This window comes from Xiphias gladius, chromosome 4 (genome assembly GCF_016859285.1).
Source record: "Xiphias gladius isolate SHS-SW01 ecotype Sanya breed wild chromosome 4, ASM1685928v1, whole genome shotgun sequence".
NCBI classification, from domain to species: domain Eukaryota; kingdom Metazoa; phylum Chordata; class Actinopteri; order Istiophoriformes; family Xiphiidae; genus Xiphias; species Xiphias gladius.
The window spans coordinates 1,868,013-1,895,864 of NC_053403.1; the positions used below are offsets into that span (position 1 = coordinate 1,868,013).

Here is a 27,852-nt window from a genome sequence, read left to right on the forward strand (position 1 = left end):
CAATTTAATGTTTAAGTCATTTTTCAAGTAAAAATACAGAACATTGCCTGGTTCCAGCTTCTTAAATGATAGAATTGGCTGCTTTCCCTGTCTTAAAGTATATTAAATTTGATACAGTATATCTGGGCTTTAGACTGTTGGTCTGACAAAACCAGACATTTGATGACGTAACCTTGGGCTCGGGGCTTTTTATAGACCACGGGATTTATCGATTAATTGAATCTGAATTGAATTTGAATTTACTGCAGATTTACCTGATAATAATATGAAAATAATTATTAGTTGCAGCCCCGGTCAGACAAATGGATTTTCAAATGGATTGGATATACGGTATATGGAATGTGTTCACAGTAGTCATTAGTCAAAATGACGTAATTCTTTTGAAGTAATTCAAACGCAATCAATATACCATATATTCAATCTATACCTCATTTTTGAAAATTTCGAACAAATTACTTGCCAGTTCGAATTCGTTCGAACTTGACTTTTTGAAAACTTTCTGAAACAGGATTACTGTTGTGTAATCATTCATTCTTTCATTCACTGTAATAGAAAAGCGCTGATCACAGTGAGGAGAAGGTTTGCAGTGAAAATGACTTTGCTAATTCGCTTACTTGCAGGTATGTTACTGGAAATGAGATGACAAATGAGTCTTTATTCAACTTCCTTGACATCGTCTTCATTCCAGTGGCTGTCTCCACGTTATGTCTGTAGCTATTGTAGGAGTCTGCGGGTCAGCTGCACCCCAGTCTATGGTGTGCACCAGACCAACTCACCGGATCAGTAACGGCGCCGATAGTGACTTTATCCAAGGGGATTGGGTATCAACCATAACCATAACATTAGCTTCTTCGTTACTGTCATTAACAAATTCAGTGTTTCTACTTTCAGTTCTATTCACGGACTCCATTTTTAGTGCCCCCGCAATTCCTGACCTTGTGTTAACTTACATGAGAACAATTCCAATGAGTTCCACACACCGAGGTACACCGATTTTCAATTTGGAAAAGAGATAGCACTGGTATTGGACTGGTACTCAGTTTCGGGAGATTACCTGTGTTTAGGCATTAGGAAAAGAAGAGAAATAAAAACAGCTTTAGTGCAAAGGAAATCAATTTGGTCTTTTCCCTTATGCCATTTTGGCATTTATGATGCCAAGCTTTTTGATGATGCTGTATAATCTGATCTTCTTTTAATTGTAGGCTTTATTGCCTGTTTCCTGACAAAGATAAAGCCAATTTTTCACCTCAATGGATGGACTCTTTTGTATCCTAGTCTAAATAACTCTTTCTTAAACTTTTATACCCAAACATCGGAATCCCTGAAGCAACTCCACACCACTTAAATAGGGGTTGGCTTTATGAAACCGTGCACATTAACATTAAGTAAAATGTGTTTTCCATTGTCTGGACCGGACTCAGAGTGAAGTTTATCTTGAACAATTCACATGTTTTATTCATCACTTCTGAATCTGTGACTATTAAAGGCTCCCTTTAAAATGATAAAGCACCCATTCCCTCATCAGAATTAATTACTGTCCTTCCATAATAATCACACTCTGAGTCCAACTAATGGCATTCCTGTTTTTCTAATTCACTCTACATTACTGTGACTGGTTGTCTGACTCTAAGTAACCTGTCCTATAAAGCTGTAAGACAGCTTGCCTCTGTGGGGGCGTTAAAGTTTCGCAGGGACAAATCAGTGCTGTGTTAATGGAAGTCATTGAATTTAAATTATTTCACACCCTCTTCACCGCTATCATCATTTTCTTTGACAAATGCTAAACACCTTTGCGCCACTTCAGAAGAAAACTCCAATTTTTTCGTGATTAGTCAGAACAAACAGAGAGGGAATATTGCTGTAAAGAGGAAATTGCCTGCAGCCATCTTAGCTGGGTAAGCCATTCTCTGTGCATTCACGGCCAGACGGGAGAACTTCATCCTCATCAACACAGGCTCACTTTCATCTCAATCTCCCAGCTGCCAGGTCATGACAGTAACATGTACAAGGCAGTGAGTGACTTTTATGATCAACCCTGGAGGCAATTTTACCTTTCATGGACCCGGTGAGCTTTGAATAAAGGCTGAAGCTATTAATACAGGATACTGCACTTTACTGTGATGAATTTATTGTCAGTGTCAGTTCAAAGGTTGTAAAGGATTAAGATGGTACATTAGGAAGGCTGAAAGCCCCTAGATCATGATATGATGCTGTTTCTTTGTAAATAAAAAATACCCTAATAACTATCGATACGTGTTGTTAATATTTTCCCGCTCTAGCTCCTCATGCAGTTTACAATGATAAAATGTTCCGAATCGAATTCGGTTAACTCGCTCAACTGCACAAACTTGACATCGGAGCTGAGCCAATTAGTCAATCGACAGAAAAATAATCTGCAACTATTTTGGTGATTGAATAATCGTTTCTGTCTTCTTTCAAGCAAAAATACTGAAACAATGGCAAATATTTTGATTCCAGTCTCTCAGATGAGAAGATTTTCTGCTTTTCTTTGTCATATAGTTGTAAACTAAATATTTTTGAGTAAAGGACTTCTGGTCGAACAAATAAAGACATCTGAAGAAATCACATTCGGCTCTGTGAGGTGTTAATGGGCTTCTTTTTTCTTTGACTAAACATTCCAGAATGAAAAATAAATCAGCAGATTCATCAATAATGAAAATAATTGTTAGTTGCAGACCTACTTCTTGTAAATCGCCTGTTTCAACTTAAAGAATGCCACATGTTCATAAACGGGTGCTTGTGTTTGTGGGATTTGATCATTAGTACAGTCAACACCCCTTAAATGCTATTAGGCTACCTGTTCCACTGTATTTGTTACATACAGGAGTAAAAATAAGAATTTCACATTGAGGAGCTTCAAGTTTTTCCGGTAACTTGAAATTTATAAAGTATCAACAATGAGTGGTTGCGAAAAAAACTTGAAATAGCACTAGTCTGTCGGTGCAGAGCTGTACTGTCTCTAGCATGTGGTTGGAGGCTATAATACGTCCTGCTAAAGGAAGAGCAGCCCGTGACCAAAATGGGAGGTCGTCAAGCGGATGTGACCATCACAGAGATGGATGACAGAACGCAGTCCATTAAAAGGCGACGACGTTACACTGTCCGGTGCGTAAAGACCCTGAGGCAACTGTTGAAGAGTGAAACAATTTTCCTAACAACCAAACTGCCAATGTTGTTGTCCCAAAATATGCCAATAAAATCTAAAAAAAAGCATCTCAGGAAACTGGCAGGTCATGGCATGTCAGAAAATAATAGAAAAAGAAAATCACTTTTTTTTTTTTTACAATCACAATTTCCTAAAGCCCAAAATTACATTGTAATGTAATGTATTTCTTGTTTTTTTTCCAACCAACTGCCCAAAATTCAAAAATATTCACTTTACTATCCCATACAACAAATAAAAGCAGCAAATTCTTACATTTGAGAACTGCAGGAACTACAGTGTAATCTGAAAAAGAAAACTGGTTTGAAATGAATATTTTGTTTTGTTGAACTTAAACTATTGTATGTTTCACACTGTATCAACAACTGGGCGAAAGTGATTACCACAAATTTCCTTCTCTGTGTTGATGTTTGACGAAGTGCGGATGGCCAAGGGTAGTTCATTATTTATAGTAAGCTCACACATTAACTCGACACACATGCAAACATAGCTTTAGGCCAGTAATGTTAACAAGTATGGTATTAATGTAACTGGAGAACAAAATCAAGATTTTCCCTCTGTTTGGTCACATAAACACAAGCGTCTGATTTCACTCAGTTTTGTGTCAAAAAGATCAGAGGAAGATGATTCTGAAGAAGCATATTCATTTATACACACACACACACACACACACACACACACACACACACACACACACACACACACACACACACACACCACCCACCCACCCACCCGCTCCCCGCGGATCCCATTACTCACCCTGCTGGGCTGATTACTGTGAAGCAGCATCCCGGTCAACTCCCTCAGCGACTCTTCCACACGTCTCGTGAACTCCAAAGATGGCAGCCTCTGAGAGCAGAAGAGGTCCATCGCTTGGGCCGCGACCTGACAGGCCTGCAGGAGGAGGTCGCAAGGACCCAGCGGAGGGGGATCCCTGCACGCCGCCACCACCGAGTCAAGGAGCTGGCACACAGAATCCACCAACAGTGACCCTGCATCCCCATCAGGGCTGAACCACAGGGCCTCCAGGCCTCTTTTGCTCCCTTGTACCCGGTGTAGGGCGCACAGTGACTGGAGGAACTGCACGTGGGGGTGCATCCCTCTTTCCTGAGGACCCCCGTGGTGACCGGAGGGAATTGGCGGCTGAGGAACGGAGGTGGAGGGCTGGGGGACTTCCTGTAGGAGTTCAGGAGTCTCTGAGTCACAGCCAGGTTGAAGCTCTGAAGGACCAAACAGATCCTGTGACATGTCTTCCACTGTACTGTCACGACCTGGAAGATTTTACACAAACGCAATGGGGAGAAGAAAGCCCAAACACATCCTTGATTAGTGTACAACTCTACACAACAAATGCACGTGGATATTCTATCATATTATTCTAGAAACAACGTATGTAATAAAACTGAGTAGTCCCCTGGTTAGCATTACTCAAATGTTAAGTAATTACAAATGTCCAGTCCATTTAATACGATTTGTTTGAACCGAAGCCCAAGGAGAATGAAGCTACTTAATCTGACTAATTAAACTATAATGAAAGGTCCATATTTAAGAGCAAACTGCAACAAGTCAGTACCCCCTGCACCCATGATATCCCATCCTTTTATTTATTTTAAGATTTTGTATTTTTGGCCTTTTATTTCTGATGATAGATTCGATCCTGTCAGTCTTGCTCCAATCAGTGGAGAGATGTTCTGCCGTTCTTCATAGGCGAGTCTTTTCAGCTGCTCTTTGGTGGACGGGTGTTGTTTTTCTGCCTTGAAACTTTAAAATGCTCTAGAGGCGTTCTATTGGATTCAAGTCAGGAAACGTACTTGGCCACGTCATAGTTTTCTTTTTTTTCCCCTTTTTTACAAACTCTTGTGTGATTGCACTCACGCAGCACCATATCAGCACACTCCCACTTCCATGTTTCACGGGCGGCACCGTGCAGTCACTGTGGTAGTCCTGGCCAGGTCCGCACCAAACAGCCTGGACCCCATCTGATCAAAACTCATTTTTTTTTGGTTTCACTGGACCACAGAACGTGCTGCCAACATTTGCCAGGCTTCCTTTCATGTTCTTCGGCAAAGTTTAATCTTTCAGTTTTGTGCGAAATGGTTTTATTCTTGGACGCCGTCCATAGATGTTGACTTCATGCCACGTCCTTCTCACTGTCTGATCAGTCACCGAGACACCAGTTTCCACAAATAATCCTTGTGCCAAGTCGGAGGCCTATCTGTATTTTAATGCAAGGATGCGTGAATAGTGAATTGTGGGTGCCTTCATTTTTCAAGGACAGCCACTGCCCCACTGCCCCGTTATTGGTGGTATGGCACCTCATTTACCTCCTAACCACTGCTGCAGCTGCGTTTCTATCTCATGTTAATTAGCCTGCTGTTGCTCTTGTACCTTCTCCCTTCTTTGTGAAGTTTCACAATCTGGTTTTTCTTACTTGTTCAGCCAGTTCCTTACTGTGTGGAGCCATTTTCCGAGAAGCTGCAGTATTCCCAGTTTATTTCACATCCTTGTTCATACAATTTTCCTTAATTGGAAATTACAGATGTAATTATATTGAGGCTATACTTTGGTGTCCGTACTTTCAATGTAGTCTAACTTGTTTGATTTAACATAAGATCCAAGTCCCTTCAATTATCTTAAAATGATGCAATTTTGAATAATTTAAAATTTTAGTGATATCGCACAGGGGGCCTATAGCGTGTGCAGTGAAAATATCGTTTTAACGTTGCTACGAGCTGCCATCTCTTTCAAGTCAGAAGGTAAGTGAAGGTCAGGAGGTCACTGAAACCGTATCAAAGACAACCACATTCGCAAAGGGGCTGGGGGACAAGAGGACACCAGTCTGTGGGTGGCAAATTGACAAAATACATTCAATATTGGCAGAAAAAGATACAGTTGGATTATCATATAAATTATCAGTATTAAGGATAATAATATAACTTATATCATAATTTTTAAAGAAGATAATTAAAGTCAATTTTATCCCTGTGATCCCGAGGGCAAACTGTGAGGGAACCTTGAAAGTAAAAAACATGGCTGTTGTCTCATAAACCACAGTCTCTATATTTTAGACTCTGATTCAGCCTGTTATGGCTCTATTCCAAAAACAAAAAAGGTTTCTCTTCTCACACAATATCTACAACATCAAAACATCAGGACCACACTTCTTTTTTAGAGGGAAATTGCGCTAAATTATACAAACACATTTTCTCTGCAAATGATTTTCTCTCTAAGTAAATTGTTTTTTACTTTGGCGACACATTACTGCTGAAGAAATAAAAGGGAAAACACTACCGCCCAATCCAGGGTAGAGGTGCACGGACAAGGTTTGTGAAACTGTGAAACCCGTTTCCTGCACTTTCACACAAATGTGCAAATGCTTTTCAGGCAAGCACTCGTGAGGGTAAAGAAGTATTTTTCTCTTTTCAAGAAAGACCATGATCCTTTGTTTAAGTCCCTAAAATCATAACAGTGGTCTTCGCTTTCACAGGCTGCACTCCTAAACGTCTCCCATCAGCCGTTGGGTTTTAGATTTAGGAGGACAAGTGTTTCCCTTGAATGTTGAGTTGAGTTGAATGATAACATAATTAAATCAGTCACGGTACTTTGTGAGTACACTGAGTGTGAAGTCACTTCAACAGAAATATGGAAAGATGCAAGTTCACACATTTTAGGAGAAGTGAACTCCTTTCTGCACTTTCCCGGTAAACTGGGTTTCTGCAGAGCTCACCGAGTTAAATTTAAGACTTTATAAGACTTCTTTTTTATCCAAATACCAATTTAGTGCCCTTTTCAAGGCCATAGTGGCCAAGTGTGAAGATATCAATGAAAACTAGATGGGTGACGATATGGCCTAGCGCTATTTACCATGTGCATGAATTTATTAGAATTTATAATCCCTTTTTTGCCAACAGTGCATAACAGTAATTCGTAAAAATAGAATTAATTAATCATTAAACATGAATAAGCAGTAGAAAATGGATTAATGTATGAAAGATGAACTAATTAAAAAGATATATCAAATTAAATGACAGTCCAGATATAGATTTCATATGCAGTCAGAGGTCTGAAACAACAGTTCTGAGGGGTTTTCAGGCCAGTTTCTGCTTGAATCGCAGACAAAAACATCTTATAACAAATGTTATTTCTTACAACAGGCTAGAAAAAATATTTAAGACTTTTGTGAATGAAATTAAACTGGAATCAATGCTTTCTAAGACTTTTCAAAACCTGCACATTACCCTGCTAAAGTATTAGTGGCCACCCAGTCCAAACTTTCTCTGATCTCTACGATCAGAAAACCAGCCGGATCTCGGCCCCTTCGTCACTCAGTCCAACTCCGCCCATCAGGGCTGCTACGCATAAAACGTCTGAACAGTGGCGTTAAGAATGGTCCTCAACTTTGACTTATGACTCAGACCGAGGGGTTTTTTTTATCTCAGGAAGCTAACAGTCATGAATTTTAAGTGTGATTCTTCAGCGCTGACGGCGGTGACCTCTCCCTGCAACCACGTCTGCCAATAGCGGGCCTCTCTAGGTGACGTGTCAGGGCTGAACCACATCGGTCCTCACAGTTTCGTACACACCTCGTCATGATTAAGATGACCCACCATCATACCGCATATGCTTCAATACATCCATATACTGAAGCATGTATAAAAATGTTTTTAAAAAAGGCTTATCAAGAGCAGTATGCTGTTCCGTTTGGGACATTAGCGGCAAAAAGGATTTTATTTCGCAGCTCAGCCAACCAGTTCGGGTAAAGGATAATTGAGAACGTTTGGGTATTTGTCTTCTGGTTGGACAAGACAAGTCATCGGAAGACGTAAGCTTGGGTTCTGGAAAACTGAGGGGGGACATTTTTCGCCTCTTTAACACATTTTAGAGTCTCGGCGATCAAAGAATCAATCGCAAAAATGAAAATAATTGTTAGTGGCGGGCCTAAAGTGCAGCCGGCTCAGTGAAGTGAGGCGTGCACTGATGTGTTTAAGAACCAATTAATAACATTTACATATCATTACTATCGTTTTATATAATCAAAATTCATGCTTTGAAATAAAAATCGAACCCCTGCATTATACCAGTCTGGCGAGAAGCCCCTTTCCGTAAAACACACACTTACCCTGTCAAAAGGAGGGACAAGCACATTCTGCTACAAACCTGGCGAATGAACACTGAGGATTTGTAACCATGCCTCGTATGACAACCTGAGGACAGTAGGCTCGGTGTCTGAGCTCCTCTGAGGACCCGTGTCCTTGAGATTTCCTCTCCTCAGACTAACAGGCAGCAGCAAAGATGCCCTCTGCGCTTGTATTATAAACTGCCAGCACTTTTTTGACACGAGCTCACCTTTCAGTGGCCCCCTCTTGTCAGCTACTCTTTGGGTCACTGAATTAATTTTTCCTAAACCTCGACTTTTCAAGGATGAAACTAACGATAAACACATCAGCTATCTCCCAACAAGTCTGACAGGAGCGGTGTTGTTGCTGTTACCGCAGTAAATGACTAATTTTCAACTTATTTTTTAGTAACCTAGGTAAATGGGGAAAGGCCTACCTGCGGTCTCTGCGGTGCTCTTTGTGTCTGACGTCGCCCTGGTGATCAGCATCTCCTGCCGCAGCCTCAGCACCTCCTGCTGCAGCCCCTGGGCTTTTTTCTTCCAGCTTTCATCCTGGCCCTTCAGCTTGCAGGCCAAAGCCTCAGCGTGCTCTCGAACGCTCATACCCGGAGGCTTGCTCTTTATTACTGCCACCGCCAGGGCAACTTTGGCTTTCGTGAAGAACCACGCCGCCTGACCTGCTCCTGCGGGGAGGACAGATTTTTGAGGACGACAGCCAACAAAAACTGTGATGGGTAAAGATTTCAGGCGGACACATTCAGGTTGTACTGCAGCAAAGTGACGGTGAAGCGCAGCAGCACGCTTTTCACATATGCACTTATCTCTAACACTCCTCAGAATTCAGCCACTTTCATCATTTACTGTAATAAATACGAGTTCAAAAAAGCGTAAACCCCACGTAGTTTTGTTTTTTGAGAAAGTACCTGACAAAGCACAGAAATCTTCTACCAGCTTGCTGCCATTCTTGTCCAATTTACTTGACTCTACAGCCGCAACCAACAATTATTTATTATCAATTAATCTGCCGATCATGTTCAGCTAAAAGATGTTCAGCTCACTTTCATGTATGACGAAGAAAAGGATCAAATCTTCACATCGGAGAAGCTGGAACCATCAAATGTTTGGCAATTTTGCTTAAAAAAAATAAAAAGACTAAAGCCATTAATCAGCTATCAATATAGTTGCCGATTAATTGTCTGTCAATCACCTTGTCGGGTAACTGACTGACTGTTGCAGCTCTGGTCTCATTTTCAGCGGGTTCAGATGTTGGTTACAACATACTTTACATTATTCATGACTCCAATTTTGGTAAATTCTATTAGTTGAAATACAGCTGAAACGATTAGTCGAATAATCGATAATGAAAATAGTTGCTAATCTAATTAATCAGTTAGTTGTTTAAATCTAAAGCAAAAACTCTCTAGTTTGATCTTGTCAGTTTCTAGGATTTGGTGTTTTTCTTTCAAGCTATGTCATATTAACTAAATGTCTGGACTGTTGTTTGGGATTTAAAAAAAAAAAAAAAAACTTTCTGAAGACTAATCATTTATGAGAATAAACAGACCAAACAAATAACTGTATCGAGAAAATAATCAGCAGAATAATCGATGATTAAAACCCCTACACAACACAGCCTTTGTACTTTGTGCCAGGTTTATTTGCTATCTTTCATCTTTTTTTAAAAAACACTTTATCACTTTGCAGCAAAAAGTTCATCAAAACCACGTCCTACGTGTATTTCCTCAAAAGCCTTTCCATCACAGCCGAGCTGTCACCAGAACAACTCTACTTTTATAGGGACTGCTACAAATTAAAAGCTCTTTTTTAATAACTTTACAATAAAAGTCAAAAACACAAGCATCCGGACAAAGCTTCCCAACCTGCAACCAAAACAACTGAACCGCTCTGAGAAGCCTGGCAGGTTTTGGGGGGAGATGCTGCTTCGAGCAAACCGTTGAGTGTTTTCTCAGTTAACCACTGGGCTGGTGAAAAGCAGCCATCGTGTGTTTGTTTGTTTTTCCTCCCCTGAGCCAGCGCTGACACATTCACACTACCTGTTTGGGCCAGTGAAAGCCCAAAGCCCAGCGAGGTGGAGGCAACCGTTGGGTTAGTTTCGTGTCAGTTCACTTTTTACGAGCCACCTTTTCGGTTCTAGCAGCCGAGGTGAACGAACCTCCCCGGGGGGCAAACCGTGGGCTCTGCTCTGCCCTGACCCGAGGCAGTCGTGGCTCATTCGGCCGCGGCTGAATCGAATGATCGCCGGCCGGCGTTCAGAATCTTACGTGCGTCCATTATCGGACAGCCACAGGAAACTGCCTGTCTCGGTTTGTTGCTTCCCACCAAACCTCACGACCACTTCAGTCCTCGATGTGTTTTTCTGTGATGGAAAAAACAACATAAACTAAAACAAACAAAACTCTGGAACAACTCGCGTATTGTTTCGGAGGTTAATTAGCTGCGGTGCTTCCAAGCCAAACTCGCCCCGTTACAAGTTAAAAATCAGTCCGTGGTGTTTTTGGTTTGTCGTGTTTAACCGGTATAATCCGGCGGCCCGGGGCCATTTCAGTCTACCGACAAACAGCCGGGGAGGCCAACGCTCGGCTTCACGTCTAACTGTGCGCAGCTACAGCTAGCTCGGCACGGCTAGCCAAACGGCAGCGGCGACGACGACGACACAACCGATGCTCGATTGTAAACACGCCGTCGCCAGCTCGCGTTATCGCCGTCAGCTGCGCCGCCAATCGCGTACCGTTCAAACGGCCCTCGTCTGGCTCCATTCGCCGGCGTCTGTCCCGCTCGACGTCCCCGCCGAGCGTCGGCGATGCTAGCTTAGCTTCACCCGCGGGTCAGGTGTGAGAGGCCGGAATCGGTGACCCCCCCCCCCGCGGACCCTGCGCCGCCGAGGAGTCCGGCCATGAACCGGGACCGAAACATATGACTTTGTTCAGTCCTTAATCCTTCTTATCAAGTCATTCTTATATATACATTTTTTCTGTAATTGAGTCCTGAAAGTCCCTCTTTAAAAAAAAAAAAATAAAGTTCTCACCTCTTTTCATTTCGAATCAACTTTTGTTCAGTATTTTCTAAAATCGGGTTTCATTTTTCAACATACCGTTTCCTTCTCGTTTCGAGCTACAGAAACTCATTTCTAGGGCGTTTTTCTAATTAATGAACTGCTCCGAATACAGAACCTGAACAACAGTCGACAGAAGCTGCTGCTTTTCTGCCATTTTTGTTTGTTTGTTTGTAACTGAGTCTTTAAAGTCTCATTTTCTATGAACGGAGTGAAAGTCAGTCAGTCGGTGTCACGACTGTTCCCGCCTGTTTTCAAAGCAAGTCAACTTTCGTTCGGTATTTTCCCAAAATCAAGTTTGACAGATTACAGTTTAACCTGTTTATTAAATCCAACATTGGCACTTATACGGTCATTTCAGTTCATTTGACAGGCGCTATACACCGTTAGTATCCGGTTTCACGTGTTAATGGACTGCTCCCAATACATATCAACGCAAATGTCGCTAATTTGGGCTTTTTTTAAATGACATTACGGCAAGTCTAAGAGCAGAATAATGCACCATCACTCCCAACTCAGAATAATGGGTGTTTTTCCTGCTTTCCCCAGTCTACTGACATTGCATGGATGCAGCATAAGGAGAGACAGTATTGAGTTGCACTATGAGAAGCAAATCATCCAATGTTTTTTATGGTTTTGATGCAACTTTCTTCCCTAACTTTATGGAAGTGCAACACTAAATTGGTGGAATACCCCTTTAGGACAGTAAGGTTGTTGTTTTTTTTTCAATTATTGACAGAAATGTCTGAATTAGATTGGGGCTTTCCATTTTTAAGTGCACAACGGTTGCTAAAGCAGTTAAAACAGCTCCACCTCAACAAATTACGACACTAAAAAGCTGCGCTTATGCATTTCACAAGAGACAGCTGAGAACAAAATACGATTCCGCACTATCACAAGACGGCTTGGTCACATAAATATCGAGACCAGCTAAACCATTATTATTTTTCATGGCCTAAAGTCACAAATTAGTTTAGGATCAGTGCGGCACATGACGCCCTCTGCCCTTGCGCCTTCGATAATGATAAAGAAAAACTCCACGAATCAACCCTTTACAGGAAGGAACCTGAGCGAGCGCAACAGGGGAGGGGTCCCTCGTCCAGGACGGACGGACATGCAGTAGATGCCATGTCTGCAGAACAGACAGAAATAACCGCAGCGAAATCACAAAACGGAGAATCAAATATTAGGCAGATTGGATCGAGTTTTGGGAGGACGTCAAGGAGCCTTCCGGGTGCTGCCAGGACGGGTACTGCGGGTCCTGGAGAGAGGGTAGAGTAAACATACCTGTACACACAGAGGCAACACTCAGACCTGGGATACTCTAATAGTACTTCTGTACTTTTATACTTTTTTATACTCATGTAAAGGGTTTGAATCTTTCTTCCACTGCTTATTTTAGCGTTTGGGTCATTTGACTCCCCTGGGTCTTCTCTGCCCGCCGGCAGTGAGCAGGTGTCCAGTTCTTCTACTACACTCTACTTTACTGAAGTAGAGGTTTATGGTGCAACGTGCATCTCTACAAACTCTACAAACTCTTCTTCATTCGTAGAAGCGGGCGGCTCGATGCAGAGATCCCGCTGGATCACAATCCAACAGCAAGGCGAGGCAGGGTTATTTGTTCTGCAGCTTTCCACAACAAGGCGATCCAGAGTGCTCTACACAAAGAAAAGAAACACAGGACTCTAATAGGATTCAAAAGGGGGGGAAAAAAAAGGAAACAGGAGAATAAAGACCACAGCGCAGCGCAAGAGATGAGCAAACAGTCCAACTCAGAAAAGAAAAGCCTGAAGCCCTGATTTAAAAGAAACGGAGAGATGGAGCGAACTTCAGGTTTTCTGGGAGTTTGCCTCAGATATGCAGGGCATAAAAACTGAGCGCTCCTTCTCCAGGTTTAGTTTTGACTCCGGGGACAGTAAGCAGACCTGTCCCAGACCAGCTCAGGGGTCAGGTTCATAAGAGAGCAGCAGGTCAGAGATTTACTTTGGCCCCAAAATCATTCAGCGATTCATAAGCCGACAGCAGCAGGTCTTCCTCCTGTGGCTCAACGTGAAAACGAGACTTCCAAGAACCACCGGCATCAACAGACTTGATCCCTCAGAAATTTGGACGTGAACGTTTTGATTTCATGTCCGTCTCACAGCAAAGAAACAAACAACATGGAACTAAATACCTTCTCAGAGACGCCGAGAACGTTTGCACACACGGGGATTCTGACTCTAGTGACGGTCAGTGTGCTCACACACAAAAGGAGAGTCCTCAAAAATCTACAACCACTTACAGACTCGGCTCTCTGGCTGATTCTTTGGTAAAAACCCAAATAAACCAGCCACTGCGTGGACTGTCTCAGACTTCTTTTAAATTCCCTATGTGCCATCGTACTATTAGTGTGATTCTTTCCCGGAAACTTCTCTGGTGAACGATGAAGAAATGACGGGAACGCATGTGAAAACAAAGGAGATTTAGAGGACCCACGGAACCGGTTACGGTCCGTGGCGAGTCTGAGCGCCGTCCTTGGCGCTGAAGCTGCTCCCATCGCCCGGCTTCGCTCGTTAGTCTGAGTCAGGCAGTGATGGGCCCTGTCAGCCTGTCAGCCCTGTCAGCCTGTAGCCCGAACCCTCAGGCTTTATGACCCAGCAGAGGGTCTGTGTGAAAAGAGGAAGCTTTAGTGGGTGGAGAGAGGGAAAGAAAAAAGAGGAGAGGGAGGAGAGCTGGATGTAGGGAAGAAGGCTGAAAGACGGAGGAGTACGGATGAATGCAGCACAGGCTATGTTTATTCAGCTATTTAGAGATTTTTGTAGATGGTGTGTGGAGAGATGTTTTCTTGGATTTTATATTCATTTACAATTCATAAATAGTTAAATGTGTTTTTGTGTGTGTGTATATATAAATATACATATATATGTATTAATAGTTTATTAGTCGTGTTTCCTCATTTCCTGTCTTCCCCTTTTGACCCACATTTTCACTGTTCACTTGATTTTTTTTTTTTTTTTGGTTTAGTGCAGCCGAACTCTTGTAATCACTGATTTCTCCATGATGCTGCATCAAAGAACTTTTACTATTAAATTAAAATCACTAAACAGGAAATGAATCCGCTGGAATTTTGACAACAGTTTCGGTCATTTTCCAAGCAAAACGTTTCTTGTTCCACGTCCTCACGTGCGAAAATTTGCTGGTCTCCTTTGTTTTCTATAACAATGAACATACCATACGAATAATAATGTAATAAAATGAATAATATCTTTGTGTTTTGGATCGTCGGTCAAACAAGACAAGTAGCGTGACGGCCCCACCGTGGAATATGGGAAATTATGAAGGGCATTTTTCGCTGTTTCCTGACATTTCATGATAAGTGATGACCTGAGAAAGTGATCGGCAGAATAACTGATACTGAAAGAAAATACTAATAATGATTGATTAGTTTCGTCCTTAATTGTCATTATTAGAAAGTGAAAGACAAAATGAGCTCGAAACAGAGTCAGGAAGTGAAGCAGTCACAGTCTTTATCGGACACGTGTGACGGACACACGCCTGACTGGCTCAGCTGATTTTACCTGGTCGCAGGTAAGCTACCATTGAGGACAGGTCAAGTCCTCTGTGTCCTCTGTATGTTTTTTTTTTCTGGGAATTCGGGGATGTCAGGTGTGTTTGACCTCGGGAACAGTAGTTTGACAAATACAAACTCTTAACTCCAGGTTGACTCACTAGTTTTTTCTGGGGCTTTCAACTGCACTTAATGGTCTTCATCAGCAAATGGAGTTTGCTCAGTTTGTAATGGACTAAACAAACTTCCGAGGTGTCCAAAAAAGGTGCCTTTTAAAAATACATTACCCCTCTCTGGGTCACGATCTGGATCTCTTTCGGTTGGACTTGGAGGCCGGACGAACTCCACTCCCTGGTGAAGACTGTGAGATGTAGCCGAAAGCCCCGGAAGTACGTGAACCTTGAGTTAAGATCATGTCGCGCAGAAATGTATTCTTGGCCGTGTGAGAGAAGGCTTCGGAAGAGCTTTTGGACCTCCATGTTGGAAAATACGATCGGCAGAAAATAGGATTTAACCGTTGGCTGAATAAATAAAGTTTGGTGTACGGGCGAAAGTTGAAAAGTTCTTGACCTGGACTCTATTTCTAAAATCCTGCAACGCCAGTCACAGATACATCGGTACTGGTGCACATGTTGGCCGACAAGCAGGGGCGGGAGAAGTATTCTGATCCTTTACTTCAGTTAAAGTACCCGTGCAACAGACTGGGAATGCTCCATCCTGCAGTAATGCGCACTTACTGATGCACTAATGTATATAATGTGTAAATAGTGAGGGTTTTTTTTTAAAGATACAAGATTTACTGTACATGATTTACTGATTTACTGGTTTTTGCCAATTTATACAATTTATTTGGTTTCCACAAAGGCAAAAGAAACAACAACAACAACAAGAAAAACCTACTCCTGACCAAAATGCCACGGATGCGTCTGAGGTCCCTTGGAATAAAATCCCACCGCACGGTCCATTATGTAGCGGATCCGGAGCTTTCACTTCTGTCGCATGATTTTCATCTGTGGATGGAGTCGGACGTGACAACTGGACGAATCCCGATCGTGTGATATGATCGAAAGCTGCAGAACAGCCACTAAATGTTTTTGTCAAATGCTGCGTTCAGGGTCGAGAATGAACTTTGACCCTCGATTTGTTTTGGTTTTTTAGTTCATTTATTACACGGTTTGCCCACCAGAGAGCACTGACAAGTCCTGCTCTTGGTCAAAATTCTTCAGTAACCCACCTGAAGGAATCCTCAAAATGTTCATGTAAAAAAAAAAATAATAAAAATAAATGTGTCCAGTGTTTTGTCAATAATCAATATCAATATTGGCCTCAAACATCCAGTATCGGTCTGGCTTTCATAGAGAGCATTGCTGGAAAACCGTTTCAAAAAATAAAAAATCAAGACTCCCTTCAGCACTTGAGGCATGAGGGAGAGGTGGGAGAGAGAGTATGGGAGGGACGGAGCGGGAGAGAGGGAGAGAGGGAGAACGGAGGCAGTATAAAACCGGGAGTCCGACTTCAGCAGCCCTGAACTTGTGAGGAGACACTTCCGAGAGCGGATTAAACCCGGTTCACCTAGATGTTCAAATGTTTTTAGTGTTTTACTCCAACGCTGGATGGTGGTGCGAGGTGGAAAACGATGTGTGGATGGTGGGAAGGCCTTTTGGTTTCCTGGGCATTTGAGTTGATCAAACAGTAAAAGAAAAGAAAAGAAAGGAGAAGACAGGAGAAAAGAAAGAAAATCAACATGCTGCGGGTGAAGTGAGGAAGCTGAGGAAAAGGGGCAGAGATGTGTCGCCTGATTGTTGGATAACTGCTGCTGCGCTTCTGCTGGAGATGGAGCCGCGTCGACTCCGGGTTTCCAAGGGACGAGAAACGCGAGCGGTGGCTGGATGTGTGAGCGGTTGCAGACCGACCCGCGGGCTTTCCTTCGAGCTCAATGACAGGGGCAACTGACGGGGGAAGGTGGAGGGATGGAGAATGCCAGTCAGCTCAAACCGACGCCGGTCATCTACGGGGAGCTGTTGAACCTCTCCACCAACGACACCCATGCCAATTTCACGTCGAAGGCGGAGGCGAAGGACACTAACTTGGCTTTCCAGGCGGGTCTTGGCGTGACCTTAGCCCTCATAACGTTCGCCACGACGCTCTCAAACGCGTTCGTCATCGCCACCATCTACCAGTCGCGAAAACTGCACACCCCGGCCAACTTTCTGATCGCCTCGCTGGCGGTCACGGACCTGCTGGTGTCCATTTTGGTGATGCCCGTCAGCGCGCTGTACACGGTGAGCCAGACCTGGACTCTGGGGCAGGTCGTGTGTGACATCTGGCTCTCCTCGGACATAACGTGCTGCACCGCGTCCATCCTGCACCTGTGCGTAATCGCGCTGGACCGCTACTGGGCCATCACGGACGCGGTGGAGTACTCCAAGAAGCGCACGCCGCGGCGCGCAGCCGGGATGATCGCCACCGCCTGGGTCATCGCCATCTCCATCTCCCTGCCGCCTTTCTTCTGGCGCCAGGTGAAAGCGGAGGAGGTGACGAGCTGCAACGTGAACACCGACCACATTTTCTACACCATCTACTCCACCTTCGGCGCGTTCTACATCCCCACGCTGCTGCTCATCGCCTTGTACGGGAGGATTTACGTGGAAGCCCGAAAGCGCATCCTGAAGCAGTCGCGCAACAAGCAGGGCAAGAGACTCACCTCGGCGCGCCTGATCACCAACTCCCCCGGCTCGGTGGCGTCCACCACCTCGCTGAACTACGGGACGAACGACACCTCCTCCTGCGACACTACCTCGTCCGCGACCGCGAGCCAAGTCAAAGTCACCGTGTCCGACGCGCTGCTGGAGAAGAAGCGGATCTCCGCCGCCAGGGAGAGGAAGGCGACCAAGACTTTGGGAGTGATCCTGGGAGCCTACATCATTTGCTGGCTCCCGTTTTTCATTTACACTCTTCTAGTGCCTGCCTGTGAGTCCTGCTTCCACCCGGAGCTATTTGGCATTTTCACCTGGCTGGGTTACCTCAACTCGTTAATCAACCCCATCATTTACACCATGTCCAACGAGGACTTCAAGCAGGCTTTCCACAAGCTCATTCGGTTCAGATGCTGCAGGGCATGATTACCCCCCACCCCCGCCCCCGCCGCCCCTCCGAGCCCATCTCCAGCCACCTGTGTGAGGCCAGAGTTGAAGCAAACCCGCCATCGAGCACATACCCTTCGCTCCCGTGGTTTTCCCTGAGGGCAGCTTCACCAACATCCCCGCTGAGTCTGACAATGAGGCTGCAGAGTGGTGAGCTTTTACCTGACAGACGGTGCAGAGGACCGTGGAAGTGCACTGACCCGCCGTTCACTCTGCACTGTAGTATCTGATGGCACTGCCTGGTGGGTGGCTGTCACTTCCCAACCAGTGCCATGTCTTTTCAAAGAAAAAACCAGCCGGCCGCTGCTGGCAGAGGAGCAGAGGCGTCGGTGGGCGCTGTGATGCGGAAGCTCTGTGACTGGTCTGCAGTTGATCGAGTTATTTGTGACGACTTGGAGAAAGCCCATAGCCCCAGATGCGGGGGCCCCGCCTCTACGTGCTGCACTGGACTCTACAGACTCTACTTTGCCATATTAGTTTGACAGTCAACATCAGTTGGCTCGTAAGCACAAACAGCTTAGAACTAAGCTACCGTGAGCCCCAAGGGCAAAAAATAAGATTTGTGTTTCATTTTCCTGACTCAGTAAAGGGGAAATACTGGTGCCTACAACAAGTTTAGTTTAGTTCCTCAGACGTGCCTGGCCCAGATGGAGGTAAAAGCATGATTCTTGTTTGAGAAAAACAACACAATTTGGTTTATTCTCGTGGCCAGTGTATGTGTTTTCTTTTCTCTTCTTGCTGTGGCTGCCGTTCACTCTAATCAAGGCTCCAAAACGAGTGTAAATGTACGAATCTGTGTGCATCGGTGTGATTCTTACCGTCATTTGCTAAAAGGGTCTGGATTTTGCTCAGTGGAACGGTTATCTCACCGCAAGTCAACGCTAAACCATCGGCTCTGAATGAAGAGCCAGTAGTCTACCTGCCAGAGCTCCTGTTCAAGATGCATTCTTGATTGTTAATGCTAGCTTTGATGTACCATATCATACCAGGCCCAACAAATTCAGATCCAACTCCAAACCTAGTTAAGCAGGGCTGACAAAACAGGGTTCCTACAGTCATCTCTGGGAATTTGGCATTTGTGTCTTCTGCGCCGGGAAAAAGTTGCGGAAGACGATGAATGTCGTTTTAAAAACGCTCCAAAATGTCACCGCATTCTGATCAAAATCACCCTTTTTTTTCCTTCCCAACGAAACCGTCACATGTTAAATGTCAAGCGCCGGCTGCAGCCGCCGAGCCCTTAGAAGACCATTTCTGGGGAAGGAAAAAAAACAAAAAAATCAAACTGAAAAAGACTGTTTGCTCTCACAAGGTACGAAAGCTGTAACAACAACAACAACAACATCAACGACAACAAAGCACACGTCCGGGGCTGTGGCTGCCGTCGAGGACGCCGAGGCCATGTCCTCGCGTGTCCTCGTGTCTCTGGGAATTTTTCTGGGATTTTGCAACCCGAGGCCGAGTCCACTTTTTAAAGGTTACACCCGAGTTGCGCATGGCGGGTCTTTTTCAGGTTGATTCTGAGTCAAAATTCTGAAATCCGACGGCTTTTGAGATGAAAGGGATTTACAGCATTTCTCCGCTGGCATTAGATCACTGTGAATCACCATGCGCAAGGACACAAAACTGACACAAAACATTACTTAAAAGTTAAATAAATGTATGAAAATGTAAAGAAAACATCTTAAAATTAAGCAAATCAATCCGATTTTTTGTGTGTTTGTTGTTCTTCTGGGTTTTTTTGTTTTTTTGGCGGCTAGTGAAAGGTTTTCTTATGGACGACAGGGTTGTGTTGGGGAACTTTGACCTCAGTATTTCTAAAATCCCGGCTACAGCCCTGCACATGTCACATGGTCAGAGTGTGATCCCCAAAATGTGCATGAACCCTGTCCTGTCGATTTTCTCGTGAATAATTTTGACAGATACACAGATTTTTTTGCTCTCTTGCCGAGAGTTGGACGCGACAGTCGATACCACTCTCATTTCCACTCGTCCCTTGTCAAAACCTGCTGCCTACATTACCCACAGTGCATCTCGACTGCCAACAGTCTGGTTGGAGATTTGGGAGTGTTGTGATAGTAGCGGCTAATGTGTGATGGGGCCTGCAGCAGAGATGGGGTGGGGGTGGGGGGGTCTTCAGACCCGACCGACGCTGACTCAGGCGACGTCACTGGAGGACATTTATCGGACTTCACACAGCGCCCTCTGGAGACACGCTGGTGCGGTTCCCCTTTAAGTATGGCGCCAGGGTCAGGAGGCGGTGAGACTGGAAGCAGGGGGGGAAAGCTAACCTCTAAAAAACGCCCGCTAACACCTCCAAAGCTCACTGTTTATCACTTTTATATCTTGTGTGTTTAAGCCCAACACAAACCGAGCTTTAAAAATGACAGGTTGTGGGTTTGCGGGGAGTTATTTGGTGGGACTACACTACCTGTTGGCGAACAACAGCAAATGGTTACACCGTGTAATGGTCGTAACGACATTTCCTTTTGTGTACTCAACTGATGTGGTAGGCGTTAATTAGTGAGCTCTGGAGGTGGTGGTAGATGTGTTTTCTAGGCTAGATGGATCTAGGTCCATACTTGACATGTGAGAGTGGTGTCAGTCTTTCCTTCTAACTCTCAGCAAGAAAGGAAAACAAATAACCAACTACTCCTTCAATGAGGCTTTCAGGAAGAGTAAAAAAAAAAAAAAGAAAAACGTGCAGATTCTTAGAAAAATTACAGAGGAGAAACTGACTAACTGTCCCTGATGAATCAGAGAGACAGTTGCACCGATAGAAGCAAGAGTCTCTGTAAAGAAAAGAAGAACACGTGACAGGAAGTCCTGGTGCATGGCACTCACTTCCCTCACTGCATCAAAGATGGCCGCCAGAGATTCTGGTTCCCACCTCTGGTCAGCTCAGTGTGGAACTGAACATCTGGCGGCTCTGTCGAGTCGATGGAGGTTGCCTTTCATCCCAGTTAGCTTCTGCTGTACAACGCTTCTGCGCACGTAGGCGATGCACTGCGACCGCTCTGCTCTGGAGGACGACATCCAACCCGCTTGGAGCGCAAAAAATGCACTGCTGCTGTTGTGAAAACTGGAAAAAAAAGGAAAAAAATGAATCAATAAAAAGGTCTATGGCATCATGAGGTTACGATAGTTTGCCCACATGTTCTCATTTTTCTGATTAAACACCTGATTTCGTGTGATTCTGAGGCACCGGTGCTGTAAAACGTTGCGACAGAGCAAAAGCTGACTTTTCTTTTATCGCGGTCAGAATCTGCTGCGGTAGTCCGGTCTGCCTGGCGACGACAATACATTTCACGGAGGTGAGCGGGCGGATTCCCGCCGTGTGACTAAATTAATCAGCCGGGAAAAAAAAGTCTAGCTACTGCGTATCTGAACCTACGCCTGCTTGACCAGGAGGGGGATTATATATATGTATATGACTGTCCGAGGCTCAGTGTAGGGACGGTACAACGAGGGTTTCGTCACTCTACAGTGGTTGGCCGTCGGGTTCCAGTGCTTGGATCCATTGCAGTTTTTGCATTCGGGACCGTCATATGCTACGTACAGTGTTTTAAACCGCTGCATTCGCAAACGCTAAATGTCCACTTTAAAAATCCTCACCCGAAGTTTGTTTTCCTGTGGCCCCATTCCACAAATACATTGTAATTCTTAGCAGGTTTGAAGTGTATTAAAGGTTTCACAGCGCGGTAAAAAAACAAAAACAGCCAAAAAGTCATTAAAAAAAGTCGATTTTTAAACGTGAGGCTGTTGAATACAATGAAGAAGGGAGAAGGAGACGTCGCAGACATTAGGCATCGTCAGAACTATCTCAGAAAACAAAAAAAGAAAAAGCATTAAATCCTTGGAAAAAGAATAATTTGAGGCGATATTCTAATATCAAAGTTTGACTGACAACTGACGGGACAAATACGGTATCAATACTGTAGATTTTTTTTGTGTGCAGGATTAAACTGGTTTATGGTTCTGTTTAGACTCACAGCACCTGGTTCGGGTTCAGGAAAGATCCTGGTCTGGTTTAATACAGAACAAGTTCACAGTGACTTCAGACTCAACCTGTTTATTTACACTGAACCAAAACCACCATCTTTCCCGAACCTGAACCAAAGTGCTTCTGTTGCCTGAACCACCGACGGGACACTGGATGTGAACCTGGTCTCTGGTCTGACATCCTGAACTCTGTTCCTGCAGATAATTTCTCTGCAGGAATGTGAATCCGATTGACAGTAGCAGCGTAGCAACGTAGCAGCGCGCTAGCAAAGGAACGGGAAAAGAAGACCGCACGCCGCTGTAGACAAGAATTACGGTAATAAATAAAAATCAGCTTTGCCAATGTTTTACGGTGAAGGAAACACTGCACATAAAGGAAATTTTGTTTACAGGAAAAATTACGTTCATCTCCATTGTATCGGGATGGAGGCAAAAATCTCAGAGGCAGAAACCACAGAACCTGGACTAGCAACACCGAACCTCCCTGAATTACCAGATACCACAAGAGAGATAATGTTTGTAGCGTGTTTCTTTGTGGAGGACCGCAGCTGTGCTCAATGACCCAGTGGAAACGCCGTCGGCTCTTTAAGTCCGTCGTTGCAGCAAAAGGTAAAATCGTAACGGTGCTAGTGCCAAAGGGGAACGTTTCTAAAAAACTTTGGAACTTGCGGAACCTACAGACTACTCTACAGGAGGGGTTTGAGTGCTTTCATACTTCTGTGTGGTGATACCGGGTCCCCGTTGGAACCCGTTGGAACCGCTGCGAATCGAAGCTGCCGTCGTACACGAAGGAGCAGGTTACAAACATTTCCAGAGCCACCGTTCGAGCCCACGGAGGTGAGGATTTGATACTCAGAATACAGGCTTCCTGGGGAAAATTCGTCTGGCGTCGCGAAGTAGCCTGAGGCGTTTTTCGCTATTTTCTCATGAACGTCTACTCAGATGAGAAAAACGTCAAGATCATGCACCTCATGACTGTTTGTCTCTGTGTATTTTAATTTAAACCTCGATCCAGTTTCAAATTAAAATATTCCAAACATTTTCTAATGTTGAAGAATAATTCTGGTGTTATTTTATATTTTTCTTGTATGACAAGACCAAAACCGGCAATGTGGTCGTCCGTCTCTCAATTCTTACCGACTTCCCTCCTCGGTCTGTGGATCTCAGCTCCGAGCCCACTGGCTCCTACCGAAGACGTCAATCCTTAAAAACTCCTCACAAATATAAAGCTTCTTTTTTTACTTCCCTAAAGCCGCTGCTCGCTGTAGTTTTTTAATCAACCAAACAGGAGGAAACAGGGACTACTTTCATGGGCGGATTCATCCACATTGGGTGCTGTAGTGAGTATTTGCGGCGGCAGGACGGTGTGTGTGTGTGTGTGTGTGTGTGTGTGTGTGTGTGTGTGTGTGTGTGTGTGTGAGACTGAGTCAAGATAAACCACAGTGTGTGTGTGTGTGTGTGTGTGTGTGTGTTGATGGTGATGAAGGAACACGTCACCCAGAGCAACAGTGTGACTCATTAATGTGTTTTAATAGTTTTTGGAAACAATGGAGCTCCGAGGCTCAGAGGGATCAGTTATATCACACACACAATAGTTGTTGGTTGGAGACCCACAGTGCTGGTTTTGCTCTTTACATAGGATTTGATGACAATAAGAAAAAGTATAGAATATCACCAGACTCGTTCTTTAAAATAACAATCTTTGTGCTTTCTAGTTCAGCTACATCACCTGCTACCAAGTACGCATGTCACTTTTTTACAAATGCCAGATATTCTAATTTTTCTGCCAAGGTGCCGGCATGTCTGGCAGAAAAAAAAGAAACATCCATCCAGTCTTCCTCCCACTAGAAACAAACACTCCTCCACCAGTAGCAACGAAGCCTGAGCCCATGTCATTTGGTCCTTCTGTCAGAAATTAATATCGTCCGCTCCCTTCAAAAATCGATCATCTGATTACTGTTTCCACGGTCTGATGCTCAGCTAAACCATGGAAACACGGGCAAAAGCCAAAGACACAGAGTGACTGGAATATAGACGAAGGCAGACAGGTGAGGACGCGTCGCTGCACCTGTTCCTCAAACTAACAGGGGATTTATTTTAAATCATCCAGGAAAATTGATGATTTTTAAAGCAAATGGAGACCGACCGTGGATATTTCTCCTGCTGTTGAGGAAACGAGTGGCACACTGCGGTATTTTATTAAGTATATTTCATAATTTTCCAGTTTGCGCTGTGGAAAAGGGCGAGACGGAACACCTGTTAGAGTTTCCACATGTCGATGAGCTTTATTTCACAGAGGTAATGTCAATCCCGATCCAGGAAATGTCCTCTCGCGCTGAAGGACAGCCTCCCTCTCTCAGCTTCGCCACCTGCGACAGCTCACTGTCTGCGGAGCAGCAACAGATCTCCACCTCTCGATGGTATCATACGTTTCATATTTTTCTTCTCCGGTGTTTTGACCCTGAAAGCAGGTGTGACTGCAAACTGTAAGGTGCGTCAGAACAGTTTCTTTCACATTTTCCTCTATGGGTTTATGTACACGCTGCAAAGAAATTCCCATTCTATCGAGTAAAAACGTTTCTAAACGTCTGTCCTTTCTGACAGAAGAATCTCAGCTCAAGGTTTCCTTCGTAGCTTCCCCTGCAGCTTTTAGCTGGTGGGGGGGTCAATGGACGCGCCGTTTTCCGCGGAGAACGAAAGCGAACAAGCGATTGCCTCAAATTGCAGGAGAATCTGCGACAGAAACCCCAGTTTCAGTGCACTAGCGGGTGTGAAGTATACACGCTTTTAGGAGAGGCTGCGTAAAAGCATTTCCGGGATTCGAGAGGTGGGTTTACCTGCGTTCACCTTCCACTACAGCCGTGGTTGTTAGTACGGCGTTTGTTTTGATAAGGCAAATGTGTCGGACATTAACAGAAGAGGAACTGATCTCATGTTAGAAATTCACATGGACAGTGTCTTAAATCTCTTCTTCACCGGGACGGACCCTCAAAGTTCATCATCGACCTTCAAAACAGCAGTGGACGAAACGATGTCAGCTCACGGTGAAGTTAGGAAACAGGCCGCAAAAGACAAATATGCAAAAGTAAGGTTGAAATGTTGGGAAATGCACAGTTGTGCGCTCAGACCTCCGGGTCTGGGCCTGGCAGAATTTGTGTTATGCAAAGCCCAGAGGCAGACGCAGGAAGTGAGGAAAGAGAACCATGACTTTGGGGCAGTTTGGTCCACAGGTCTTCCAAATGAAAAGGAAACGATGCATCGTTTGTGACTGCCCTCGTAAGACACCCTGCCCCATTTATCTGTGCCTTCCAAAACTTTTACAAATCACTACTAGGAAAATAAAATCAGGTTCCCATTGTACAGCGCTCTGAATAAGGTTTGGTTGGTTTAGCGCAACCCAGTCTCCTGGAAACTACGCTCATATGCAGCTAACCTGTTTTCCCAATTACGTGGTGGCGGAAACATGATCCCTGGCTGGATCATGTTCAGATGCAACGTGTTTGTGAATGAATGAAGCGCTACATTCATCAGCAGCAGCGGAGTCTCCGGGAGGTGGTCAGGGTGGACGGTGGACACACAAAGCACCCGACTGTCCACCCAGAGACCGGGTTCACGTCCAGAGTGCCGTCTGTGGTTCAGGTTCGGGAAAGATGGTGGTTTTGGTTCAGTTTAAATAGTTGTGAATGAATTCACTGAACTTTTCTTAATTAAACCAGACCAGGATCTTTCCCGAACCTGAACCAGGTGCTGTGAGAGTCTGAACAGAACCGTAAACCAGTTTAATGATCCTGGAGTCACTGCAAGTGCGTATTTTGCTGCGGGATCAGATATTTTGGTGGAAAACAACTTTGTTACCTGTGAACATTTTGCTGATACGTTCAGTATCAACTGATCTGCAACTTCCCAAATACGTAAATTAACATTTCTTCTTAATGGTAATAGAAAACGTGATCCGGTTGGTTGTATAGAAGCAGGATTTGTACGAGACAGGGTTGGTTTAGGGAAACATTGTGGTTTAAGGTTAAGGGACCTTCGTCTCCCAACCTTGAACCAAAGCTGACTGTTTGTTGGAAACTGGGAATGAGAAGTCCAACGTTTCGCTGACCCGTCCACCCACACCAACCTCCTCCGTCTGTGAACAACGTCACACTTTCCCCTCGGACTCATAATTATCGCGGCCACACCTGCAGACACACCTGCCGCTGTTGCTTCTCTTCAGACGGTCTGTCAGGGGCTCCTGTCTAGCACCGGATCCTTCAGACCTTTACGACCGTTTGATGCCTCTGCCTGTTCAAACCCTTCCTGTTGCTCCACACTTTCAAGCTAAGAGTCCAACAAAGGCAAAATGCTAAAAGAAAAACAAACAGTGTTGAAATTTCACTTCTCTTACCTGCTGAAAGAAGAAAAAAGTCCAGTAACTACAGTCTGAACAAGCCTTGCATTAAAAAAAATAAACCCGTATTTGATAGTGATAGATGGACTAAAGTGAAAGGACAAAAACACAGGAAGAAGAGGAGAGAAAATGATGTGATGTGTGTGGGCGAGGTAAAGCTCGGTGAAACATCCTACTCCAAAAAAAACACACACAGAGAAATCTGGACAGAATCTATTCAACACAACGTCGCAACACAGGAAACAGCAACAACAACAAAAAAGAGAAAGAAATTAATTTACACACAGACGGTGAAGACAGGACAGGCGTGTGTGTGTGTGTGTGTGTGCGTGCGTGTGTGTGTTAGTGAGTGGGCGGATGTGTGTGTGTTCAGTCAGAAACACACTTCAGCTCCTCCAAACTCGCTGTGCATCAGTCAGCGTTGCCTCATCGCCACTTAACATATACCCTCCTCCTTGAATTGTGCGTGAGTTTTGTTATGCAATGAACCGGTGACGAAAAACACTATCACGGTAAATAATTCACCACGACCGTAGGGTACCCGGCCTCCCGCAGCATGCTGGACATCGGTCCCGCTCGCACGGGGAACCCGATGAGCCCCTGCTCGGCCGGGACGGGTCCAAATGATTCGAATGCGGAGGGAACGAACACGGAAAGGGAAAGGACCGGCACAGAGGTAGCAGCAGAAATGTAGCAGTAGTAGAAATAGTCACTTGAGTAAAAGGTAGCGGCAGTAAAACGGACCCGAATATGCCCTAAGTCAGTGGGGGAAAGTAACAAAGTACTTTTACTCGAGTACAGTACTTAAGTATAAGTACTACAGTCAATCAACGTCTATAACGACTGGTTACTTTTCAGATTAAGATTTTAAATAAGGATAAGTTTATAAAACAAAGTGTTCTAGATTGAACCAGTGTTTCCCAACCATGCCAGTCATTCAGATCAAGGTAATATGATTATTAACTCAAACACCTGCATATAGGTGGGACTCAAATCACTAGTTTCGGACGACTGTGAGTTTTTATCGGTTTCACCAAAGAGACATTTCACCTCTAAACCTCTCACACGGTTTCATTCGAAAAACTGGTTGAGGCCCCAAGAGGTGAAATTCTCCAATTCTTCACCAAAAATCAAAGATTATGGCAAAGTCCAAAAAAATTACACAGCTTTGTGTATCAGAACTGTGTTTCTCCTTCTGTCCTCGCCCATGAATCATCTGACGACCCCCTCAGGTTCACCTGGTGACCCTCTGGAGGGCCCCCGAGCCGGAGGTTGGGAACCAGTGGACTAAACTCTCTCCCTGTCTCTGACGTAGCTAAAAGCAGCTCCACCTGGAGCAGCTCCAGCAGTAAAACGCTGCCGAAGCCTCCGTGACTCGGGATCAATGATCTGATCAC

At 44.5% G+C, this 27,852-nt stretch overlaps 2 protein-coding genes across 10 annotated transcripts in view; one reads left to right on the plus strand and one right to left on the minus strand.

Annotated features, from left to right (window-relative positions):
- Positions 1 to 11,516, minus strand: part of mei4 (meiosis-specific, MEI4 homolog (S. cerevisiae)) — an 86,505-nt gene extending 74,989 nt beyond the window's left edge. For 5 of the 9 annotated variants that reach the window (XM_040125112.1, XM_040125106.1, XM_040125111.1 and 2 more), the window contains exons 1-3: positions 11,413 to 11,516; positions 8,738 to 8,983; positions 3,944 to 4,455 (exon numbers count right to left, since the gene is read on the minus strand). In XM_040125112.1, the coding sequence (XP_039981046.1) occupies positions 3,944 to 4,455; positions 8,738 to 8,983; positions 11,413 to 11,446 (792 nt within the window). In that variant the 5' untranslated portion in view covers positions 11,447 to 11,516. Of the gene's footprint in view, positions 1 to 3,943; positions 4,456 to 8,737; positions 8,984 to 9,223; positions 9,352 to 10,354; positions 10,969 to 11,049; positions 11,156 to 11,412 lie in introns of those variants that run through there. The other 4 variants (XM_040125107.1, XM_040125108.1, XM_040125109.1 and 1 more) reach the window with 4 other exon arrangements.
- Positions 11,517 to 16,472: 4,956 nt separating this feature from the next.
- LOC120788882 (5-hydroxytryptamine receptor 1B-like) lies at positions 16,473 to 18,042 on the plus strand. Its single transcript, XM_040125117.1, has one exon. It carries the CDS (start codon positions 16,891 to 16,893, stop codon positions 18,040 to 18,042), a length of 1,152 nt encoding a protein of 383 aa, XP_039981051.1. The 5' UTR covers positions 16,473 to 16,890.
- The last annotated feature ends 9,810 nt before the right edge of the window (positions 18,043 to 27,852 follow it).

Excerpts from the sequence above, each read along its gene's own strand:
- LOC120788882 (XM_040125117.1), top strand. The coding sequence starts at position 16,891 with ATGGAGAATGCCAGTCAGCTCAAACCGACGCCGGTCATCTACGGGGAG.